The sequence below is a fragment of the Gambusia affinis genome, linkage group LG14 (genome assembly GCF_019740435.1).
Source record: "Gambusia affinis linkage group LG14, SWU_Gaff_1.0, whole genome shotgun sequence".
NCBI lineage: Eukaryota > Metazoa > Chordata > Actinopteri > Cyprinodontiformes > Poeciliidae > Gambusia > Gambusia affinis.
The window spans coordinates 13,472,359-13,495,149 of NC_057881.1; the positions used below are offsets into that span (position 1 = coordinate 13,472,359).

Below are 22,791 nucleotides of genomic sequence, written 5' to 3' on the forward strand. Positions count from 1 at the left end.
TGAGTTTAAAATATTTAATTAAATCCTTTTTTTTTCATTGCATATTTCAAAAACAGTGTAACACTATTAAATGTTTAAAAACCAAGAGCAAAATTACCCTGTGCAACTGGTTTGCCCTCAGTGATGTCAACAATATTTAACAAAAATGAGTCCAGTGCAGTGCATACATTTACAATGCAAAACATGAACAAAGCTTTTATATATATATAAATATGTACAGTAAAACGGTGAATCAAAAAACCGTGTAAACTTTAAATCATCCCTCAGGAGTAAATCCAAACTTCAGACATACTCCATAGAAACACAAAATAGTTTGATGCCCTCGAGGTGTCACGCATACACCTCAGTCTTCTTTTCAATTGTGGTCAGACTAACAAAATAGCTTGGAGTTCTGCTTAGGGTGTGGGCCTTAGAAGTAAAACGAGTTATATAAGCTGGCATGGCTTTGCTCCAGAAAACTGCAATACACCCGAACGTCTTTCTCTTGGTTTCCTTTAGAAGTAATGCCTTATTGAAACCCCCCCACCCCCAAAATAAACATGCTAACAAAACTATTTTACAGTGACTCAGGGCAACTGTAAATGGTTTGCATTTTTATTTTACCTAAAACAAAGGACAGCACGCATACCTTAGTCAAGTACTTTGACTGAAATCCCCTCCCTGAATGGTTATTTGACATCTTTAGCCCTGAACAGTGGGCCCACACCTTAATGGAAAGGTAGACTTTGCTACAGGTTTGACTTTATCAAAACCCACACTTGCTAATGCAGTTTGAGCTTATAAAACCCCACACGTTTGCACACCTCATTCTCTTTACTCCAACAATACTTCCCAGAACTTTATTCTCAGTACTACCCACATCTTTATCTCTTTGGGATTGCATTGACTCTCCTACCTTAGTAATGGCCTCGATGAGCCATTGGCACATGATGAAACCATAAGGACACTCTCTCTGATGTTTATCTACAAACTAGTCCCAGGCACACAAACATTTCCATGAACTCACAACACTGGTACTGTATACTTTCTGCAGAATACTGCGGTGCTTTTTTCTTTTTTTTAGCTGGCATGTATCTGTTTTCTTTGTCTGGTAAAACATGTGCAGTCTCTTTATTTTCATCTTCAAGTTCCCCTGTCATGTTTATACAGGCTAGGTTTTATGCGAAACAGCCTACCTTTTTGTCTGTGTGGTGAAACATTAGCCAATGCTGTCAGTAGTCACTTTTGTTGTTCAGTCACCATATAAGGCGAAAGTAGTACTAGTTCTTGGCAAGGAGACACATTCCAAACCCAATGACTTTAGGTTATTTTCAGGATTTTCAATATCGTCTTTTCAAGTTTTATTGCTTCTTTGTGTAACTCCAGAAAAGGCTGCAGCTCTTGCACCAGAAGTGTTTTGAGGAGTGATTTATTGTTGTTGGCACAAGTTGGCAATGGCTGTTTTTGATCGTCTTGCATAAATAGTCCGCATATAAAAGGCCGGTCCTCCATCTTTCGTTATGCCAGGCTGTTCCCCATCTGTTAACAGAGCAACAAGGATAACAGTGAAATTGATGTGTCTGCCCTTTTTCTACTTCTTCTCCTGTATGCTTTCACTAAAGTGAAACCCTACTTATGCAATCCTGTGTGTTTAATTAAAAGGTTATATTTGGTAAGAATGCATTGAAATTGTGCCAGAACTTTTCTATGCAGTGCTGTGAAAGGTACTGCCACCTTACGGATTCTGTTTGTTTTTTCATAAAGTTTTTGTTGTTTCAGGTAAACAAACAATTTGAATATCTCAGATTATCAACGTAAATACAAAAGGGACAATTTAAATGATTTAGTTTAGTGAAGGAACAAAATATGTCCGAACAAAAACTGGATGAAAATATAATTGTCCCAGTTGCTAACTCATGATGCAGCTGTGATTAACCATATTTTTTGTATTACTGAGTTCAACTTTAAACAGGAATGATTACTTCCAGACAGGTGAGTAATTCTGGTCTGTTTAAATACTTTACCTAGAGCCTGTCTGGCAACAAGGAGTAGGCTTCACAAAGCAATACATTATGATTCAATCGAAAGAAACTTAAGAACAGTAGAACAATCCTTTAAACCTATCAGTATTCTAGTGCACCACAATGAGCCATTATTCACAAAATGGTGAAAACGTGGAATCATGGTTAATCGTCATAGGAGAGAAGCCTGTCCACCAAAACAGGAGAGTCTAAACCATTTATCCAGTTGGTTAAAAAAGAACCCAGAACGAGATCTGTATGCCTGAATTTTCTCAGTAGATAAACAATGGAAAAGAGACATGGCAAAGTTGGTTTCAATAGCTTATTTGAATGAAATCATCTTTGGAAAAGTGATATTTGTATTTACTTGGGTTATTGTTGTCGGATGTTAGGATTAGTTCATGATTTGAACAATAAGTGTGTCAATCAAACAAATGTGTAAAAAACCTCCAAGGGGGTAAGAACATTTTCACAGCACTGTAAATACCAGGCAGAACACATTAGCTTGTTCACCCAAATAAAATTATCTTTAGTAAAATTAACTCTATTCTTGCTACTTTATAGCCAATGTACAAACATTACAAATTAAAAAATAATGAAAAACAGAATATTTCTACTTCTAAACATTGGTTTAGTTTTATGATTTAGAACACTGACAAGATGATCTATTATATTATTTTATTTATTTATTTTATATTATGATATTGATCTTAACTATATTTTTCTGCCATCAGTGCTGCTGGAATGAACTACCTCAAAACGGCTGTAGACCTTCTTCTCCTTCCTCAGGCTCTCTATCCTCTTCAGCAGCCCTTCCCTCTCCTGGGTGCTGCTTTGTGGTCGCAGAAATCGATTTTTCTTAAAGGGGTTCTGTGTCTCTTGTCCTTTGTCCATGGCACCACTGTCTTTGTCCCCTCCAGTTTCTTCTCGCTCCTGGCGGTTTTTCTGGCTGTTTGCTGAGATTTGTTCCAGAATGACTTTAGTGTCGTCCCGCAGGTTGCTGCTGTACAAAGCAGAGTTCCCTGAGGCCTGGTAGCGGGATGAAGATGATTTCCCAGCCAATTCTTTGTGGTTTGTGGCGGGTTGTTCGGTAGTTGTGGACGTTGTGACCTTTGCTGAGGAGCCCTTTTTGCTTGAGTCGTCCGCCACCTCCATGACGGTGCTCATGCCTCTGTCGTCTCCTGAAGCTTTCTTCTCTTTATCCTTTGGCCCCAAGAGCCCCTTTAACCTCTGAGTCTGTTTCTTCAAGAATTCAAGAGTCTTACCATCACCCTTTCCTTCACCAATTGTATTTAGCGAAGTATTAGATCCCATAACTTTGTGCAGTCCTTCTTTAGACTCTTCATGTGGCAACGTTGAAGAACTGTGAGAGCGACTCTTTTTCATTTCACTCTTCTCAGCGTCTGTTGCATCTTTTGTCAGAAAATCATCGCCACAAGAGATGCGACGAGGATTCAGGGACTTAATCTTCAGCTGATCCTTCCTGAATAACTTAGGTGATGGAGGAGGCTTTAGAGTCTTGAGGTCATCTTTCTTTTGACCCTCTGTCTCATTTTCTTTTTTGTAGGGTTGCAATGTATTTGAAATCTTCAGGGAACTTCCAAAAGGCTTTGGGGTTATTATTGAAGGCTTGGCTGAACTTACTGAATGTCTGCGAGAGAGCTCTGCCAGTTTTGCAGCGATGTCTGGCTTCTTGGGTTCTTGTTCTTTCGAAGTGACGGTTACAGATGGAGCCACTTGTGGAGGAGTTGTGTCTGGACACAAAGAGACCTTCTCGGAAAGGTCTGGCTTTTTTTCAGCAGGCTCTGAGGCTTTTTGAGATTGCTCTGTCTCCATTTTTGAGGCTTTTCTCTTGTTCTCCAGATCTTTAAAATACTGTAGTCTACTAGCGGGGTCATTTACATTTACTGAGGGTTTGTCTTTAGTTGTCTCAGCACTGACTGTTTTTTCTTCTTTTTTAGTACTACGGGTTTCCTCATTTTCCTTAATCTGACTTCTATTTTCTTGTTCCTTTTTCTGTAGCTCTTCCTTCTTCTCATTTTCTTTCTCTTTCTCCTTTGTCTTTTCCTCTCTCTCTTCCTTTTCTTTTACATTGTCTTTTTCTTCAGCTTTCTTTCGCCACTCAAAAGGCTCACGAGAGAAAGACCTTCTCTTTTCAAGAATCTGGGCCACAAGGGAGGAAGTACGTAACGTATCTAACTGGTCATCTTCTTCGGTCGCTGGTTTCAGACCTAGACTACTACTGTGCATCTCTGCTTTGGAAGATGAGAATATAAGCGAGGAGCGAAGACGAGAGCTACGCTGGAGGAGAGGGTTTACGCGAGAGCGGATTGATTCATGTCTGGACAAAAAGATATCTGGAGCTTCCTTAACCTCCAAATCTTCTGCAGTATCCCTAGCCGAACCCCTCTCTGACTCCCTTCCCCTCCCCCTTTCTACTTTTCTGTCTCTTTTCTCCAAAACAGAAGACCTCAAATCACTGAAAGAGGGAAGCACATCATTGCTTGCTGTTGGGGCAGAGTCTTGATCATTGCTGTCAGGTAATTTTGGCTTTCCAAAGCGGGGTTTCAGTATATCTGGTCTGGGCTTGGGGGGCACAGTTGGTGGATCCTTTAATCTAAAGCGTGAAGCTAAATTTTCACATGAACCTAGTTGCTCAGCAGGCTGGGGCTCCTCAAAGGCGTCATGACCCATAGGCTGAGGCAAGCCTTCTTCTCCACCATCCTCACAAGTACTCAGATAAGAATGGATTCTCCAACTCCTCATACCTTGCTTTACACTTGGATCTTGATTGTACTCTTGATCAGACTGCTTTTGAAAATGTCCTTTCTCAGGTGGGTGCAAATGTGTCGGTGAACTCTGACAAGCATAAGCTTGTCCTATGGTTGGCCTCCGACTACTGGATCCTCCTCCATATTGCCCAGCTACAGGAGGGGCATGGAGCCCTTCTGGCCCTCTGAGGTCCTCAGATGAAAAGTAGTCCCTTATTCCAGGTGGAGGCTCCCGGTCTGAGTGAAAACTAGATTCTGAATATTGATCAATGGGAAGATGATGATGGGCTCGAAGTCTGTCGTAGTGTCCGTGGCCAGAACCAGGACCAGGACCTTCACTGTAGTAATGGCTACTTGAAATTTGCTCTCTGAAAAACAAAAAACGTTGATCTTTATAGTTGACTTATTTGTCAATGTACAGAAATTATAGTACATGAGATGAATTATAATAATTAAATCCTGAAATAATGTGCATTTTAGAGTCAATTACCTGTGAAAATCAGCTTCATCCAGATTGTTCATTACTCTGTGCTTCATGTATTGTCGTGAAGATGAATAATTTTCCTGAGTCCCTTCAGCATAGCTATGTCTCTTAAAGGCGCTTGAACTCAACTCCATCTGCCTGGACACAATGGACTTTCCCTGCTCCAGGTATGACTGCTGGAGGCGAAACTGTTGCTGAGAATATTTTCCTATCGTTATTCCTGCACTCGGTTCCAGTGTGTGACGAAACGTGTCATTCCTCCGGAAAGAATGTGAAGTGTTACGATCTAACTCCCCATATGGGAAGGCTGAGGGCATATCAGGCTGTCTCCTGAAATTGATGGGGTTACGTAAAGACTGTGACCTCTTTAAACCGAACTGGGTGTTCACGTAGCTGCTGGTGGCCGGGTCAGGAATTGTGAGTGGTCCGCTGGATGGATCAATAATCAGAGGCTCTGACTGAGCAAAGAGAATACGAAACTCCTCATCAAAAGTAGTGACCAGTTCTCCGAGGAAGAGGTGTGCAATGCATCGGTGGATCTTCTCATATGACCACATAAAACTAGAAATAGACAAAAGAAAAAGTCTTAGCATCTTTAAATAAATGCAGCAGAATTAGATGATATTATCTAGTAACCTACCTGTAGTTCCCACTGAGGACAGCCCGGCAGTCAGTCAAGAGAAAACAATCTTTCACTTGTCCTTTGAACGATTTCCCTGTCCGAGAATAGTATGTAACTCCTGCAACAGTTCTGACGCGCATCATCTAGAGAAGGAACATTTTACCTGTTAGTGCACACCATGTGTAAAATTTTGTAAAGGGTAAAAAGAAAAAAGTTAGAATAGACACATGGAATGTAACTAAACCTGAAACTCACTTGAATTAAGTCCAGGTTGACTTTGCAACTCATAACCATATTGACAAAGTGAGGAGCATTTCTCTCATCAAGTAGAATGTAAACAGGAACATGGCGTCCTGCTGCTTCCAAGAGGTCACTGAAAATGTCAACATCTGTGAACATGTCCATCACAATTGCGATAACCTAGACCGCAAGAACAAACACACTTATTTCAGGGACATATGATTATTGTATTGTCAGTTTCTTAAACCCTTCCTCTAACAGTACTATATAGGTCCTTGCCATTTGACTCTTTGTAGTTTTGGTCAAGGGTATGACTATTGTTAAAAACAAAATCATAGAGAAAGTAGGACTTTCAGATAAAAATATACAACTAGGTATAAACAAGGTTTGACCATTTTTATAGTCAGATAATTCACTACGAACAAAATTGAAAAGAAAAACACTGCTGTGTACGGTTAGGTATTTAGGTATGAAATGGTGTGTTCAAATGTATGAAGTTCAAGTTGGAAAGGAAGAAACGATAAAGTATTGGTAAAAATTTGTGAACGGAGGCAGGACTTTCTGTATTTGAATATTTGTATTTATTGAGATGGTCTTGCTTCCTGTTTGTTGACTTGACAAGTTTTTTTATCCAACTTAAGTTTCAAGCCTTGACAAAAGACTTGAAACAAAATAGACATTCCATGAACATTTGACTACACTCAGTATATCTGCCGCACTAAATTTGCATAAGGTTTGCAGGGTGACAAATTTTATTTCCAAGCTGTCATTCCTCCATGTGCATGCTGAGACACAGACTTCAGAAGAGTTGCTAAAAGTAAACGCCTGCAAGACACAGCTCAAAACGCTGTAAATTCAGACAGAAATTTACAGGACAGATAAAGACATGATCCTTCACACCAAAAGGTTTGACTGCTTGTCACATTTGGCAGTCATTCTGCTGCTAATCATATTTTTAATTTAGCTGACGGCCAATGAGTTGGAAATTTGACTAAAAGGGAGTGGTGAAAACGTTGCCAGAGGTAGACAAAAAAAACAAAAAAAAACTAACAAGTTAGAGCACACAAATGTTCCTGGTAGGGCTTTATCAACCAGTTTTTCTCTTTTTCAAAAATAATAGTTGACTTATGGGATGCATAGTGATAGGACAGCACTGTTTTTACTTACATGTCGTGCATTTTTGATGAGTCGCCTGGCCTGCTCCTTAATACTTGGCATTTCTGTGTCGGATGGGTTAACCAGAGTGGTGACCTCTGTGGGCCCGACGAAGCTGTGCTGCGGAAGCGGCCATCCCAGGTCCAGCCCTGGCGCAGCCGTGTCAGACTGCAGTGGCCAGTAGGTGTCAGAGGAGCCCTCAGCGTCCTGCCCTCCCTCATAATATGTAAGCTCAGGGGCGCCTGAGGACTGGCTGGGTCCCTGCAGTGTGGACTTGATGTATTCAATTTCCGACTGGGACAGGAAACCCACCAAATCTGACGTCTGGAGGAATTCAAAGTAGCCCTGGTGCAACAACACAAACAAGTTCAGTGCATGAATTACAGCAATACAGTACTGTAACTTCGACCCTTACCGTTTACTTCTGTTCTGGATTTTGTGTAACATTAAAATATTGTAGAAAAAAAGAAATGTAATTTAGTTTTTCTAACAAAACTTTATTTATTATATAGTTCTTTATTTATTATATATTTATTATTAACGTCACCAACACAAACTATTGGTGACGTTAATAACTGGTAATTAGCCTTTTACACTACTAGAAAAAGTTTGGCCTGGCTTTTCTTTCAAGAATTGTTTTAATTTAGCAACTTTAGTGGCTTTCTGAGGAAAAATAGGATTCCATCACAATCAAATTTAATAGCAGAATTTGACTGGGCTTCTCCAAAATCTTCAGTCAATGCTTCTTTAGTCAGCCATAGGTGGACAGATCATTGTCCTGCTCCATCATCCAACTTGATGTCCTATTCACTCCAAGATTTTTCAAATCCGTTAGCTTACTTAATGTAGACAGGTTTCATTTAGGTAATTTCTTTATTTTATAAGTCTTACTGTATCAGATCTGTAAAATGACAAGGGGTGGCAAGAAAAAGTGAAAGCTATTGTCTAAAAAATTTTTAGTTGCAGTTAATACATAATTTAACAAAGGGCACATTTCTTTGAATGCTGTTTTCCCCTAATAAACAAAATCCTAAATTGAAAACTCATTGTATTTACTTTGGTTTTTAGTCTTGCATGATAATTTGGTTGTTTGATGTAAAACATTCAAATATGAAACACTACAAAAGACAAATGCTTTTCTATCTGTTTTTACACATTACCCACGTTATGGAAAATGCAAAAGAATTGTAACTGTTACCTGTATGTCTTGTTCAATCAGAGCATCGATTGCTAGACGATACTCCTCGCGGTAGTGTGGCGGTAGATAGTTTGGGTCAAGTGGATTATCACCAACCGAAGAGCTCTGTGACCGGTGCGGCATTGTTGGACTGGGTGCGGTCAAAAGTCAAATGAAAAGCTTCTGCAGAAAAGGTAAAAACAAGAAAGGGCACCAGAGTTAGCTAGGAGCCTTAGAATCTCGAGAGAAAACATAAAAGCACCCTGGTCCAAAGAAAAAGATGCTTTCCTGTATTTAGATCACCTTGCTATTGTCACTGTAATAACACTCCACTCCCGCATTAATGACAAACAATACAGTAATTCAATTAAAAATCCCTTATGAGAGAAAGGCAGCTTTGTGTTAGGATGCACAAGCGGGCATGTTTCCTACAGCAAACAAAGCAACTGTTGTTAGTAAATCAATACCAGGAGATTATCCCAGTTTTATTCAAGATAACTCTAACAGTTAGACAAGATAATTGCTATGAGATTTTTCATTGCAGGGAAGAGATCTAATTTAATTTACTGGCAGTCAAGAAAAGAAACGTCGGTCTTGTGACTCATTCCCTCTTGAACTACCTTAGATTTGGGAATTTGATCAAAAGTAAATAAACCGATTAAGAATCACATTTTGAAATTGGTGTTGCAGACTTTCATGTGTTAAATCTGTTTCATTGAACACCAAACCTGTACTGGGTAATAAAACAATCACATAATAATGCTAATGATTAACTCAATCAGGATCTGGCTTGTGGAATAAACTGTAAACAAATCTTTGGGCATAGAAACAGCAGGAGGAAGAAGGTACAATGGAAGGAAGATGGAGGGAAAAAGGATATAAAAGGCGTGGGGAACAGTGGGAAAGGCATGAGGAGGTGTATAGACAAGTCCATTCTTACGTTTGCTAAATTAACTTGTCATGCCGGTGCATCATGCTTCGTGTTGCTAGCTGCTAGGCCTTGCCAAGGAAAGTCTGTTGCTGCAAGAAAACTGAGTCTGAAAGCTGCCATAAGTCTTTTTTAAGCTATATCTTATATCTTACTTATTATCTAATGTGAGCATGATGGATTTTCCTCAAGTTCAACATTGCTGACATAATCAGTGTCAGTGATTAGATCCAACACAAACAGATAAAGTAGATGTGACCACTACTTTCAAGATGGTGTTTATTTCTTTGATAGGCAGAGGGATGATGAACTTTGACAATCAATTCAGGCTTGAACCAATGTCTCCCAACCTGATAAGCTTATAGACTATCTGAGTTACACTTTTAAAGCAAAATCTTAAATTAAGTTAAATCTCATGTGCTCATGTTTCCACAAATAAGCACATGGTCTCAACATGCAGTCTGGAGTAACTTACAAAAGTGTTCTTATTTTCCCTGACTAACTGGAGGTCTGGTGAAATTATCAGGGTGTGACATGATCAGCTCAGGCTGGGAGGGATTGTACCTGTTATAAAAGTATGGATAATGCGCTCTGTGTAAACTTTCAGGAACAGTTCAGGGCTTGGTTGTGGTGATTGCGAAGGGTACAAGTCCTAACCCACAAGCAGTGGAAGAACCCACTTGACTCAGCGGACTGGTGAGTCATCCAGTAGCCTGGTGTGGCTTGGCCAGAGGACAAAATTACAAACTACAGCTTTGTGATTTGCACATGGGCAAAATGACTTACTTCCTCTTTATTCACTTTTTCAGGCCATGAAAGTTAGTCTGTTTCTTCTTCTTTTTCTTACTTATCACTATTACTACTAACTGCTTCTTGGTTCTATGTCCCTGCATACTTTCAAAGATAAAATTCACCTAACCTATTTAGCCTTTTTGATTTTATTCTAAATCTTACGATAAGCTACAGACGCTTTGTTGTTTTGAATGCAAACACATGCTGAAGGAACTGAATGACAACCACAAACTGACAAAAATGTTATGCTTGGATTATGCAAACCTCAAATTAACAGCCATGTTATGTAACACAACAGCCTTAAACCAGCTGTTAGCATCCTCAAATTACAGGTATGGTTGGACTTGCAGACATTGTATTCAGTTACCTTTTTTTTAAAATCATTATCAAGTAATCATATGTTTTAACACTCTTGTTATTCACTAAAGGCACTGTGACATATAAAAAATTTAAATTGTGTCATGAAGTTATGATTCAATTTTTATTGAAACTCTTCTGTTTTATATACCGTAGGCATTGGCTGGTAATTCATTTCTTGCATAATAACGAACATGTATTAGTACAAAAATTTTAAATAAAAAAGTGTAACATTGTACTTTGATTTAAAAGCAGTAAAGTAAAACAGTACTTTGATTTTAAACACAACAAATTATTTGTTTCAGTTTTTAAAACACTGATTTTAATCCATGTACTAAATTAACAAACAGGCAAAAACTACTTTGCAGTAGACACACTTTTGTTTCCAAGAATTTAAGATCTTTAAAGGAGTTTGTTTTGTGCAACTAAGCATTTTCATTAATCATCAGTTTATTAAAATTCTTGGCAGTCAAGCTGAATGATTTTAGCCCTGAGGTGGTTATGAGGTAAGAGCCTGAATCAAACACAAAGATACCAAACAGAACGTGGTGGTTTCTTCTTCACCATGTTCACCTGTGGATCACTGCAGGATGAGGCAGCGGAGCCATAAGGTAGGAGCTATGACAGGTATGATATCAAAACAGTTTGCTGCAGTTTGTTTGCTGCTATGGCAACTGACATAAGCACCAAAATGCAAGCACTGATACACGTTGGGAATCTGGGATTCTGTATTTCTGCTTCAGGTAAGCAGCTTTTCCGCGCGAAGCAAAGCCAAACGCAAATGTACCGTAAACAAAGCTGGAGTGAAACACTAAACCAGCAGCAAAACACTGCAGCGGATCTCAAGTGTGCACACTGCTAATGTGTCAGTGGTTCATTTTCAAGATTTCTGCAGGAGATGACAAAAACAAACCACTAAAATTTAACCGGTCCTGTTGGCGGAGAGGATTAAACAAAAGTTGAGGAATCGCAAACTCTCAAGAAGCATCGCTCTCTACCTGAACACGCCTCGCTGAGCAAACACCGGGTTTGATCCGGCATGCTCATTTCAGGTGTTATAACTCGTCGCGAATGGAGTAAGAGCAGAATACCTGAGAACAGGTTTTGGAGGCTGCAAAGTTCTGCTGCTCGTTTCGGGACACCGCAGTATTTCCATTGTTGTCGGAGTAATGTACACAAACTGAGAGAAATTCACGCAGAGCTTCTCTTGTCTCTCTGTAGATCATCACACCTCAGCGCGGCTGATGAGTGGAGCACAAAAGACGGCTCAAAGACAGATGAGCACGTATTGAATGTGACAGCACTCAGAGGCTCACATCCCACCCCGTTTTCGGCTAGAAAATCAGGTTCTCTGAAGTGCCTCATCTGTTCCAACTGCCTCCAGGCCTGCGGTCAGCTTGAATGGAAAACTTAGCAGCCAGCGCCTGAAAGTATTTCTGTTTTTCCAGCTCCTCTCTTCCTAGAGCACATTAGTCCTCAAAAACAAACTGTAAACAGACTATCTGTTTTTTGACTCACATGCAAAGGAGAACGCACTAATGAATGAGATGCAACCGCTCCTGTTTGGGAAATGTGGCAAGATTAAATTAAGACACGCACACACTGAAAAGAGCTGGCATTTAAGAGCGTTTTTAACTCAAAATTACAACCACATGTTCAGGCTATTCCTGCACAGTGACTCACTCTGGCTGAATCAAGGATAAAAGCTGTAAAACTGAACGGTTACGTGCATGCAGTTACACTACTATTGGAGTCTGCAAACCAGTCTTCCTTGCTCAACAGAAAGGGCTCTATAATCAAAAGGTTGGAATCTCTGCTAAGCCCATCACAAAGAACACCAAAGCATGCAAAGCATTATCCAAACAGACTATGAGACATCCTGATAAAATGTATCTACTTGTTTAGAGGCTTGTGGCTTGTGACGGAAATTTCATATTTTCTGCCTCCGTTTGGTTAATGAAAATTCGATAACTAAATCCAATGTTTTTTTCCGCTCAATAGACGCTCAAGTATTACCGATAGCAACCCTCTCCGGTGAGGAAGTTGTTACAGAGCGCAGAAGACTCAGTTATTTTCAGCATCGACGAGGTTTTTCAAAAATGGCGACAGTTCAGTCAATCTAACACAAACTACCAGAGTATACCAGGAAGCTGAACGTATCACCACAAAGTTGATCTATTTTATCTTTTAGCGGAATCCAACTTTGTCTAGGATGGAAAGTGTTTGATATGGAAATGTTGCTTCTCTTGTGGAGAAATACACAACAGAACAGCTATTAGTAATGTTAAGAGCGCTAACCACGCTAAGCACTAAAATAAGATGCTAAAGACAGTTTAAAATATCAACATTGGTCATTTTGTTTTTCTGTTGATATAATAGTGAAGTCCTACTGAGCTGCACAGCTGTGTAAAGTTGACTGCTCTCTCAAACACATGGTGCTCTGGTCCTAAAGTGAATTACGATGAATTAATGAAGATTCCCACAGTTGTGATAAATTAATGATTTAACAATCTAACACAAAAGAAAAGCAGCTTCTTAAATCCTAAGCTTGAGAGCTATAGTATATTGTGTAATTCTTCTTAGTTGGGTTTTATTTATAGATTCTTCTGTCCTTCAACCAGGAGGATTTGACTGTTTTGTAGATTGTAATGCAAGACAAAGGCAGCTCTTTGGCTTCGAGCTTTGTTTTCTCCTTTCCAGTAGGTCTGGAAAGTAGGATGATTATAGCTTTATTTATAACTTCTAAATAGAAATTGATAAAAGAAGTTACAAAACTGATTACTAGAAATATCTTTTATCAGTGCATAATGTTAACAGGTTAACAGCTTTTCACCCCCTCTAGTGTTGCTTCTCCTACAGCGTCTGCATGCTAAATAGGAGAGAAGTCATGTTATTTCTACAAGTATTCGTTGTTGTTTTTTTGTTTTTTTGTTTTTTTTGGCCTTCAGTGGCCTGGATAGGAGAACAGCACAGTGTGTTGGTAACGGACAACACTGAGCCTTCTGTCTGTTCAGACTGCACTAACACTGCTCAGGTTTTGCGACGAGCAGCAGCTACCTGGATGACTTAATCCTCTAGAAACTGCAGGCTGTTGTTGCGGAAAGTTGGCTGCATTTCGCGTTTATTCAGCTCGCATAAAATAAAAATGAAAAAACAAGCTAGAAAACAAAGTTTAAGTTAGAAAAAGGTACTATAATTTAGAGAGAGGATAGAATATAGCAGTTAGTACAGGTAGAAATGGTATAATTGGAGTATTATAGCCACTCCAGTTAAATAGTTGCTTTGACCCAAATGGCACAGTTTTCCAGTCCGTACCTCTTTACTTGCAGCACAACTTGTTCTCTCTCTCTCGTCTTTGTACCGACTTCAATCCACCGACTCGGGCCTCCTTTCTCGTCCGAGTGTCACATTCCATAAATCGGACAGGAGCTCCACCCAAACCGCCACTCTCCGGAGCGTGCGCTGCGACCGCGTACTCGCTGCCCGGGCTGAGAGCTCCTCTCGGCGGTGGGTGATCCTCCGGCGCCGCCGCGGCAGAGTTGCTGTAGATCCGCGCAGTGAATGAGGAAGGACGGGAGTGAATGTTGATAGGAAGGGCTTTCCCACCGGTGAAACTCCTCCCAAAGCGACAGGGACTCCACACCATTGGAAGTTTGCTCCTTGTGCTTTGTTTCAAAAGTGGGCTTAGTGTCATGGATCCGGCGTTTTATCAGTTCTTTCAAGAATCTGACCTTTAACTAGTCGAACATTTTCAAACTTTGCGTGTTAGTTTGAGAACTCAGTTTAATGACTAAATAACACAATCTCCTCTTTTCCATTTGGCAATAACTTAAGTACACATACAACATATTCGTACTTCCACCATTGCATTATTACCAAAACGTCTTGTGATTCTTTAAAATAGAATAAATTTGAATTTTGACAGTTGTCATTACATTAGAGCCAGTTTTAAACAATATCTCCAAAATTCTCAGTGAATTTGTAGTAGGTATCTGCTAATTTTAAGGTTTAAACATGTGATACGTTCAGCCACATTTGGATGGATGGATGGATGGATGGTATAATAAATGAAAAGATGGTAAATGGGATGGATGATAGACTATGAATGGTTCACAAAGTGCATAGATGGATGAATGAATGGTGGATAAATCTGTGGTTGAATAATTAATGGTGAGAAAATAGAAAAACATTTTTGTCATATAAGGTTTGTTGAAGGGGGGAGGGTTAGGGTTATCTCGACTGTTGTATCTGCAAAATTTCATCTTGTGTTTGAAAGTTTCCTGAAACAAGCAAGACCTTATTTGAAATGACATGAATGCTTATACAGGATTATGAATAAGGATCTTCGTTTGAACCAATCACAACTCGGATGATCCAACTTTTCCCTCTTCAACACTTCAAAAATAACTTCTAAATTCAGCAGACAGACCGCAGAACGATTTTTACATTTTACAGCTGGTAATATGTTTGTATTTTAATTTTGTAAAGTTTTTTTGCTCATGCTTTTATGTGACTTGATTTGGTATTTCTGCTGAACCTGATTTCCAGAAGTCTTTTCAGAGATCATACAGATTTTTACTCAATTCAGCAATCTCCATGTGTACAAAGTTCTTAAAATAAAATTGAAAAATTTCATTTTTGACTAAATTTGTCAGAATTTGTGGCTTTGCTAAAATAAATGCAGCTTAAGAATATTTCTTTTAAATTTTTAAAGTGACCAGAATAAGCATATTTTTTTTATATTACTCTTCAAAAGAACATGAACTTAAATAAAAATAGACGCAAGGACATCTTTAAGTCTAAATATGGCAAAAAGAAAAAAAAAACAACAGCTACTTGTATAAACGTGCCCACAGCGAAGCTGGACTCAGCTGAATCTTTCTGCCACCCACAGTGAACTGTGTGGCACAGGAGATAATTAAACCTCTCCAAATCTCACTGTCAGTTTGCAATATTTATGCGATGGAGAAGCTGACTTTTATTATGAGACACGAGGTGGAAAAATTCACACTCCGGTGTAGGAACCCTGAGCTCAGTATATAACACCTATAAGTATTTTTTTGTTGTTATTAGCTAACGAATGTAAGACGTCACTATTCCCATTTACTGTTTCACCCCTCAGTTTAGTTACTTCTATGGTAACTGCAGACAAACAGTGCTTTAAACTCCTTTGTAATCTCTGCATTTTCTAAATAAAAAAATATTTTAAAAAAACTCACTGTCAGAACTACAGTGGAACATTTTGTTTCTGCAAGGCAGTTATTTTTGAGCTTTTGACATGTCTTTACAAGCGGTGTGCATTGAACTGCTTCCCAAGGTTGTAGTCTGACATTCGTGAAAAACCAAGCTGAGGGTTTGAAAACAAAATTAAATGTAAGAATGATTGCTAATTGCTTGTTTACTGCCAGAATTGTTGTGAAAGATTTTTAAAAAAGCAGCCACAAACTGATAAAAAAATAGTCATCATAATGTGATTGTGTCCTTGTTACCTGGACATAATGATGTCTGTTTTCTGTAACCTGTGACTTTCTATCATCTCTCCTTTTGTTTTTGTTTGTTATTCTTTACAATTACCTAATTTATTCTGATTTCCGTGAGATATTCTTAGAAACATTGCTAATTATGACAGCTATTGGTATAAGTTTATGCAGCATTGCAATAACTCTATTATTTTCTAGAATTTGACCTATTATTCTTGCACCAATAACCTTTATTAATGACGCATAAATTAGATTAAACATTCACGTGTTTTCTTTGGACTCCATGTTTCTATGTGAAACATAGTGTCAGTGAATCAGCTATTGTTTTTCTCCATGATGAATCACTGAGGCTGAATCAACAGACTCTGTGATCATTTCCCCTTCTCTATAGAAAGCTCCTTAAAGCTAGTCTCACCACGGCATGCTGTCACGTCTCATTTTAACTCATCAGAAAAGGTCGGACCTCCTAAAGCATGCATACTTTAAGTAAACGAATCTTTAAACCTGACGTTGCTTCAGCTCAGTTTTCTCACACCTTTTGCTTTATGCTGGCGGTGTTGATTTGAAACAATACAAGGTTCACCTGAAAAGAAGCAATATTGATATCAACACGGGTTGCAAGAGAGACAAATCTATACACCAGTCAGCTTGTCCTTGTGTTTGCAGTTATATGGGCTGTCCTTTGCCCCGAAACGTGTTCAGTGCACAGGACACACCTTGTTTGATAGCACACACTACGACTGTATGTTTGGCGCCTAAGGGAGTGGCTCTTGTCAGATTGTCTGCCTAACCATCCATGTCCTGATATCACACACACACACACGCACCTACACACACCTACACACACAAACTGTTGAGGCCATGTTTCTGAGCTCTCACCTTTTATGTTTGCACTTGCCTTGTTAATGTAGCGTCAACATGAAATGCGAGGAGTGAGAGCGGGAGCGTTAGCATACAGATGGGAATGCGTGCCACATGCTGCGGCTGAAAGTGAGGCGAAAGGAAACATGCAGAACACAGAGACGAAAGAAGAGAGAAAAGAGAGAGAAAGTACAGGTACTTTCTGCATACTGGAACTAGTCCTGAAAGCAAACACTGGCAGGTAGAAAGACGCAGAAAAGCTGGGTGCGGCTGCAATGAGGAATGTGCTTAAGGCATCTTACCACACCCAACCTCTTTTGCCTCACTCCCTCCCTGCCCACACTTTATCTTCCAAGCACTCTGCTTCAATTGCTCGGCCTCTTTCAGCCCGACCCCACCCTCACTGAGTCACCTGGCAGCCTGTCATCAGGTGTGCAGTTCTGGACCAGAGAGAAAGGATAGCCTGCGCACCTGGCTGATGATCCCTGGCGTCACTAGAGGGCCGTCTGACTAAAAAATGTGTTCTGAAAATACCATCTTTAGAGAATGGGAAATGAATTGCATTGCATTTTTCTATGCTATTAGATAGACATATGCAACGTAAATATACAAAAGGGTTTATATTGGAAGAAGAAAATGCAAACATGAGGCAGTTAAACATGAGATGAAATCTCTTTTTTTTACTAGAATAGATGGATGTTAGCCCTAATTTAAGATGAAACACTGTATGATGAATTTTTATTGAAAAATGCCTGTGCAAAACAAGCTATAACACTTAAAACTTTTCACATTTTGTCACGTCTCAACCATAGATTTCAGTGTATGTCGTTGCGATCGCATGTGATAGACGCACACAAAGTTGTACACAATTTAGAACATTAAACAAAAATGATATATTGGTTTTATTTGTTACAAATAAAAATTGTTGTGTACCTCTGTAGAGACATCTTGCGCGCGTTTGGGGTGTGTCTCTTATCAGCTAAAGATGCAGGATTTTTCTGCATGTACACAGAGAAGCTCGTTTCTTGTAGCCACCAAGTTGAAAATGGGAAAGACAACAAATCCTACCATTCAGGTAAGGCAGACGAGTGAACGTGTTCACAAGTCACTAAATGGCAACAAGAAACTAGCTGCTCAAATAAACCTGTCTCGATTTACTGTCAAAGGAATGTCTAAGAAATTTTAACTATTTAAACAGTGAGAAGGAACAGTGGAGAGGCTAAGTTTGTGTTGTCGCCACACACAGTGAGAAGGATGGCAGGGCAGATATAAAGCCTCCAAATTTCACTCACCCAGCACTTTGCATGTAGTTAACCAATTCTAATCAAAGGCTGATAAACTCTGCAAGGCTCTTTCTCTCACGACTGGGAATGAATTAGAGGCGAAATGTGCATCTGTTCTGTCAGAGCCAAAAGAGAATAAAATAAGAGTTCATGCTGAAGCTGGGTCGATCTGTTGTTGAGTGAATCTGCATTCAGGGAAATCCAGCTCGTTCCAAATTACACACCTTTCTCTGAACACTTTTATTCATCTCCGCTGCTGGCGTCGCTTTTGTTCCAGCGCAGATTTAATCTGCACGTTCTGGTGTCAATAAGATACTTGGTGAATGTTGAGCAGCAGCACAATAAAGTTACTCTGCAAGTCTCCTGTATCTGCTTCTTTGTCTCTGTCTCTGTGAGCTCTCCCAGCATGCTTTTCTCACGCTGTAATGTCACACCTGCGTATAAGGTGACTCCCAGGAGTCTGACGTTTCGAGGTCAGTTTTGCACTAGAGCGGTGGCCGGAAAGATACATACGCACACATTTCTTTTGCAGACCCGTAAAGCTGTGTAAAAGTGGCGCCGTACGCAACTGATACAATGTGACACTGAATTACAGAAACAATACAGCAACTTTATAGAATTTTCTTTAGTTTGCATTGAGAAACACTGGCCATCTACTATTATTTTTAAATAAGTATTTTTAAAAATCCTTATTTGTCTTAAAATAATTATTACTACTATAAATAAAATAACTGAATAAAATACATTGGTCAGAAAGCAAATGTATGCACCTACAATTAAGTGAGCTGAAGCTAAAGTACTACCTAAAATAATCTCTGTCTAGTACTTCCAAATGAGTTTTGTGTCATGATCCTGACAAACCTGCATATGTGCATCATAATCACATGAATGTCTGTATGTGTTTACTTCTGTAATCATAGCTCCAGGCCTGTCTCAAGCACTGGATATGTTTTTAGCTCTGGGTGGAGCGTTATTGTAAGAAGCAATCAGCCCAGTTACGAGAAAAGTCCCCGTAGTGCACGGCAGGTTTTCATTTGTCTTGAAGAAAATGCTACTGTGCCATCACTGCATACCTACAGACAGGTGTTGTCACTCTGGTGCTATTATTACCTCTGCGCATAGACTGATAATCATGATTATTGGGAAACTACATGCATAACGTCCACAAAGTTTGCTTGATGAGATCAGACGGTAAATAAAGACGCAGTGTAACACATCCAGTGACTCATTGTGAAAGTTACTTGTTATGTTTTGGTTTCAGGTTTGAAGCCAAATGTAGGCCGAAACAGAAGCAGAAAGGCGATGTGGAGAGTTTTTAATAATGAGAAACAAAATCTTACAAAAGTAACAGGACATTAAACTGTTGTGAGTGTAATAGACAGTCTAATGGAAGAAATGGTAAAGGAACCAGGTGAACTAATTAGAGGAAATGTGGCACAGCTGTGGAGATAAAAACACATGCAAACTAAGTGAGGAAGACTGATTAACATAAAACTCAAGGAGAATTACAAACCAAAGGGAAAAAAGATCATCAAATTTAAACCAAACTAAAATAAACTAAGAAATTAAACATAAAAGAATCAACTCCTATGGCCACACCCCTCTGACAATAATGAACACAAAGAATTAAATAAATATGGCAAGACCAACAGAACACACCACAAGGAAATGATCAAAAACAAAAAAGAAATCCAAAACCAAATGTGAGAAAACATAAACAATAAAGCCCTTTTCTCCACCTTTTCAGATTTGTTGTAAACTTAGTTTGGAGGGTCTTTGTTTTCAATCTGATTAAGAACAAAAACAAAAACACTTCTTAATTAAGTCCTTGGACAGGTTGTGACTTCAAAAGCGCCTCACATTTACAAATACACAAACAAGTGTTTGCACCAGAAACTTTTCGGATGTGCTGTTAATTATGGGTTGTCAAAGGAAACCGTAGATCAGCAGGTGGATGCTGATAGAGGTCGAAACATGCAGGCAGTCATCCTTATCTACCCCATGGAAAAGAACAAGCTGATAAATAAGCTGAAACTCGATCCCACAGTAGGACTTGTAAAAATGTTTGACATGAACTATCTCCTTATTCTTATGTTTAAAAGTCTGAAAAGATACAATTCATTCTTTTTAGAATGACTCGTTATCGTTGCTGACCATTTTGTCCAACAGTCTAATTCTTATGAGCAGATTGAAACTCAATTTTGTCCTTGTGCGCTCTTTAGTTGGGATTTTAGATCTCCTGAAGCAGGAATAAAGACGTATTTTCTCACAAGATACAAATGACTTACATGTTTTGATCCAGTTTAGCAGGTGGATCATTTATGAGAATGTCTGATTAATGTTTGTTTCTATAAGCTTCTAATTGCTGTGTCCGGGTATTTATTTGCGATTTAAGCTGATATGACTCACAAAAAGTAATGACGCTGACAGTGTTCAATAGATGCATCAGCAACAATCCACTGAAAAATGAGGTCCTGCAGCGCCATCCACTGGACTGAGTCGGACAGTAGGATGCAAATTTACTGTCATTCCTGGAACTGCAGCAGCATAGCTTCCCCACTAAGTTTTATACACAACACCGAAGTTTGATTTGAGTAAAAATAAAAATTTCAGTTGATCTGGAAATTTTGGCAAGGAGGTTCTCTCACCTCATCCACAGTCCAAAAGAACATGTGATCATTGTCCTGCGTCAGTATGTGATTTTACAAAAATGACAACAAAATAAATTTAAAAATAATTTAAAAAACACAACTGAAGTAATAATAATAATAATAATAATAATGGTATTACTTTTTTCATTACTATTTTATTATTGTTGTGTTGTTTAAAAGAACAATACAGCTATCAAATATCAATTATTTTGACGATATTTCTTCTCTTTCATTTTTTTGCTTTAAATTTTTTTTGCGTTGATTAAATTTTAATGGGTTTCTATTTTAATAATTATCTAGATCAGTGGTGCCCGAGTCCACACAGCAAATTTGGAAGTGTTATTCACCTCCTAGAGAGTTTAATTCAACACTTTGGATGTGTCTATATTGGTCCACTCTTGAATCGTGACAGAGATCCACTCTTGAGTCACTCTTGTGACAGAGATCCACGCGGTGGATCTCAGAGTTGCCATGTGACAGAGTTGAATCAACACTCTCAGTAGTTGAAATTTGAACCACATCAGTGTTGATTTACCTAGTGTGTAATGTCAAAAGTTAACACTATGAATGTGTTAATTATTAAGCTCCAGATAAGACGCCATACTGCTGGCCCCATTCCTCTGACAAACGCGTGACGTCACAGATACTTTACAATTGTGGTAGCAGCTCAAAATCCACGCCAGACAGAGCTGCTTAAATTTAACTCTGTGGAATAACACCAACTCTTTAGGGAAACGAGCTCTCGTGTTGTTGAATTAGACTAAACAAGCGTTGAGTTAACACCGTGCTTTTAACATACAACACCAACACTGGAAATCTAACCATTTTGAATTTGCTGTGCACCCTGCAACACTTACATGCATTCCTACTCTAACACGCCTGAATCAAGACTGACTAGCAGTAATCGGGACATCAAATGAACCAGTCAGTTGATGTGCGTTGGAGACAAACAGCAAAATGATGCAATATTTATTCACCGTTGATAGGGCAACTCCCTTCCCAGTGCCAACAGAAACTTACTGAGGGTGTTTGTTGTTGATAACCCATTTCCATGGCGCGGAAAGCGAAAATGACTCAAAGTTTCGTTTTCCTGACTACAGCTGATCCTGTCACATATAAATAACGCTGCAGTCTGCAGAGCAACATTCAGAGGACAAGCACTGCGTTTCTGCGGATCTCCAGGCGTCAGAAAATTAAACAAAATGAGCAAACCAACAGGTAATACCTTTTTTTCCCCCACATATGTATGCAGGATTGTCCTTGTAGTTTACTGCGGCTCGGGTTTATTTTTTTTTTTTATCGTAGAAACAAGTGCGTTGCTTTGTTTTCAAAAGCGTATTGGACGCTGACTTAATCATTATAATGGTCCTAATAAGCTGAAGTGAAGATCTATATGTAAGTTGAGGTAATAACATGTAATAAATTAAAGGAGAAAAGCGTATTGGACGCTGACTTAATCATTATAATGAAGACAAAAAAAAACAAAGCTTTTCGACTTAATAAAAATACCATAATAGTCACTCGCATTGAGAAAAAAGAAACTTCACATGATAACATATGATAGTTTTGCCTGTAAAAATGATTATAAAATAACATTTTATAAGAAGGCGAACTCTCACAGCTCGGCTAGAGTAAACAACTGGATCAAATGCGCCCCCTTATGGTCAGATGTTAACTGAAAAATGGTGCCAAATTTGCACGTAGTTATGTTTATGGGCTTCTCGCATTATTTTATACACCACTGAAAAGTCAGTAGTGCAAAAATTTTAAATTGAGAACATATATAGAATAATTATAAATCCAGAAATCCAATGTCTCGGAATATTAGAATGCTATAAGACAAATTAAAATTCCTTTTAAATACAGAAAGTTTTGCCATTTATGTCCAAAGCAGGTTTCAGCACTCTGCACGGTTTTCTGTCAAATCTTATAATGGAAAGTTGAGTGAAAGGAAAAAGTGCTGTAGGAAACGGTGAAGGTTTAAAAAAGG

At 38.9% G+C, this 22,791-nt stretch overlaps 2 protein-coding genes across 3 annotated transcripts in view; one reads left to right on the plus strand and one right to left on the minus strand.

Annotated features, from left to right (window-relative positions):
• Positions 1 to 22,791, minus strand: part of fam83hb (family with sequence similarity 83 member Hb) — a 27,525-nt gene continuing 4,734 nt past the window's right edge. Inside the window, exons 1-8 of one of the 2 annotated variants that reach the window (XM_044138487.1) lie at positions 13,842 to 14,179; positions 8,471 to 8,632; positions 7,285 to 7,617; positions 6,133 to 6,297; positions 5,896 to 6,020; positions 5,262 to 5,816; positions 2,754 to 5,139; positions 1 to 1,518 (exon numbers count right to left, since the gene is read on the minus strand). In XM_044138487.1, the coding sequence (XP_043994422.1) occupies positions 1,498 to 1,518; positions 2,754 to 5,139; positions 5,262 to 5,816; positions 5,896 to 6,020; positions 6,133 to 6,297; positions 7,285 to 7,617; positions 8,471 to 8,593 (3,708 nt within the window). In that variant the 5' untranslated portion in view covers positions 8,594 to 8,632; positions 13,842 to 14,179 and the 3' untranslated portion in view covers positions 1 to 1,497. Of the gene's footprint in view, positions 1,519 to 2,753; positions 5,140 to 5,261; positions 5,817 to 5,895; positions 6,021 to 6,132; positions 6,298 to 7,284; positions 7,618 to 8,470; positions 8,633 to 13,841; positions 14,180 to 22,791 lie in introns of those variants that run through there. The other variant, XM_044138488.1, reaches the window with a different exon arrangement.
• LOC122843624 (receptor-transporting protein 3-like) overlaps positions 21,909 to 22,791 on the plus strand; it is a 3,144-nt gene continuing 2,261 nt past the window's right edge. The window contains exon 1 of the mRNA XM_044138494.1: positions 21,909 to 22,019. Within this exon, the coding sequence (XP_043994429.1) occupies positions 22,004 to 22,019 (16 nt within the window). The 5' untranslated portion in view covers positions 21,909 to 22,003. The remainder of the gene's footprint in view (positions 22,020 to 22,791) is intronic.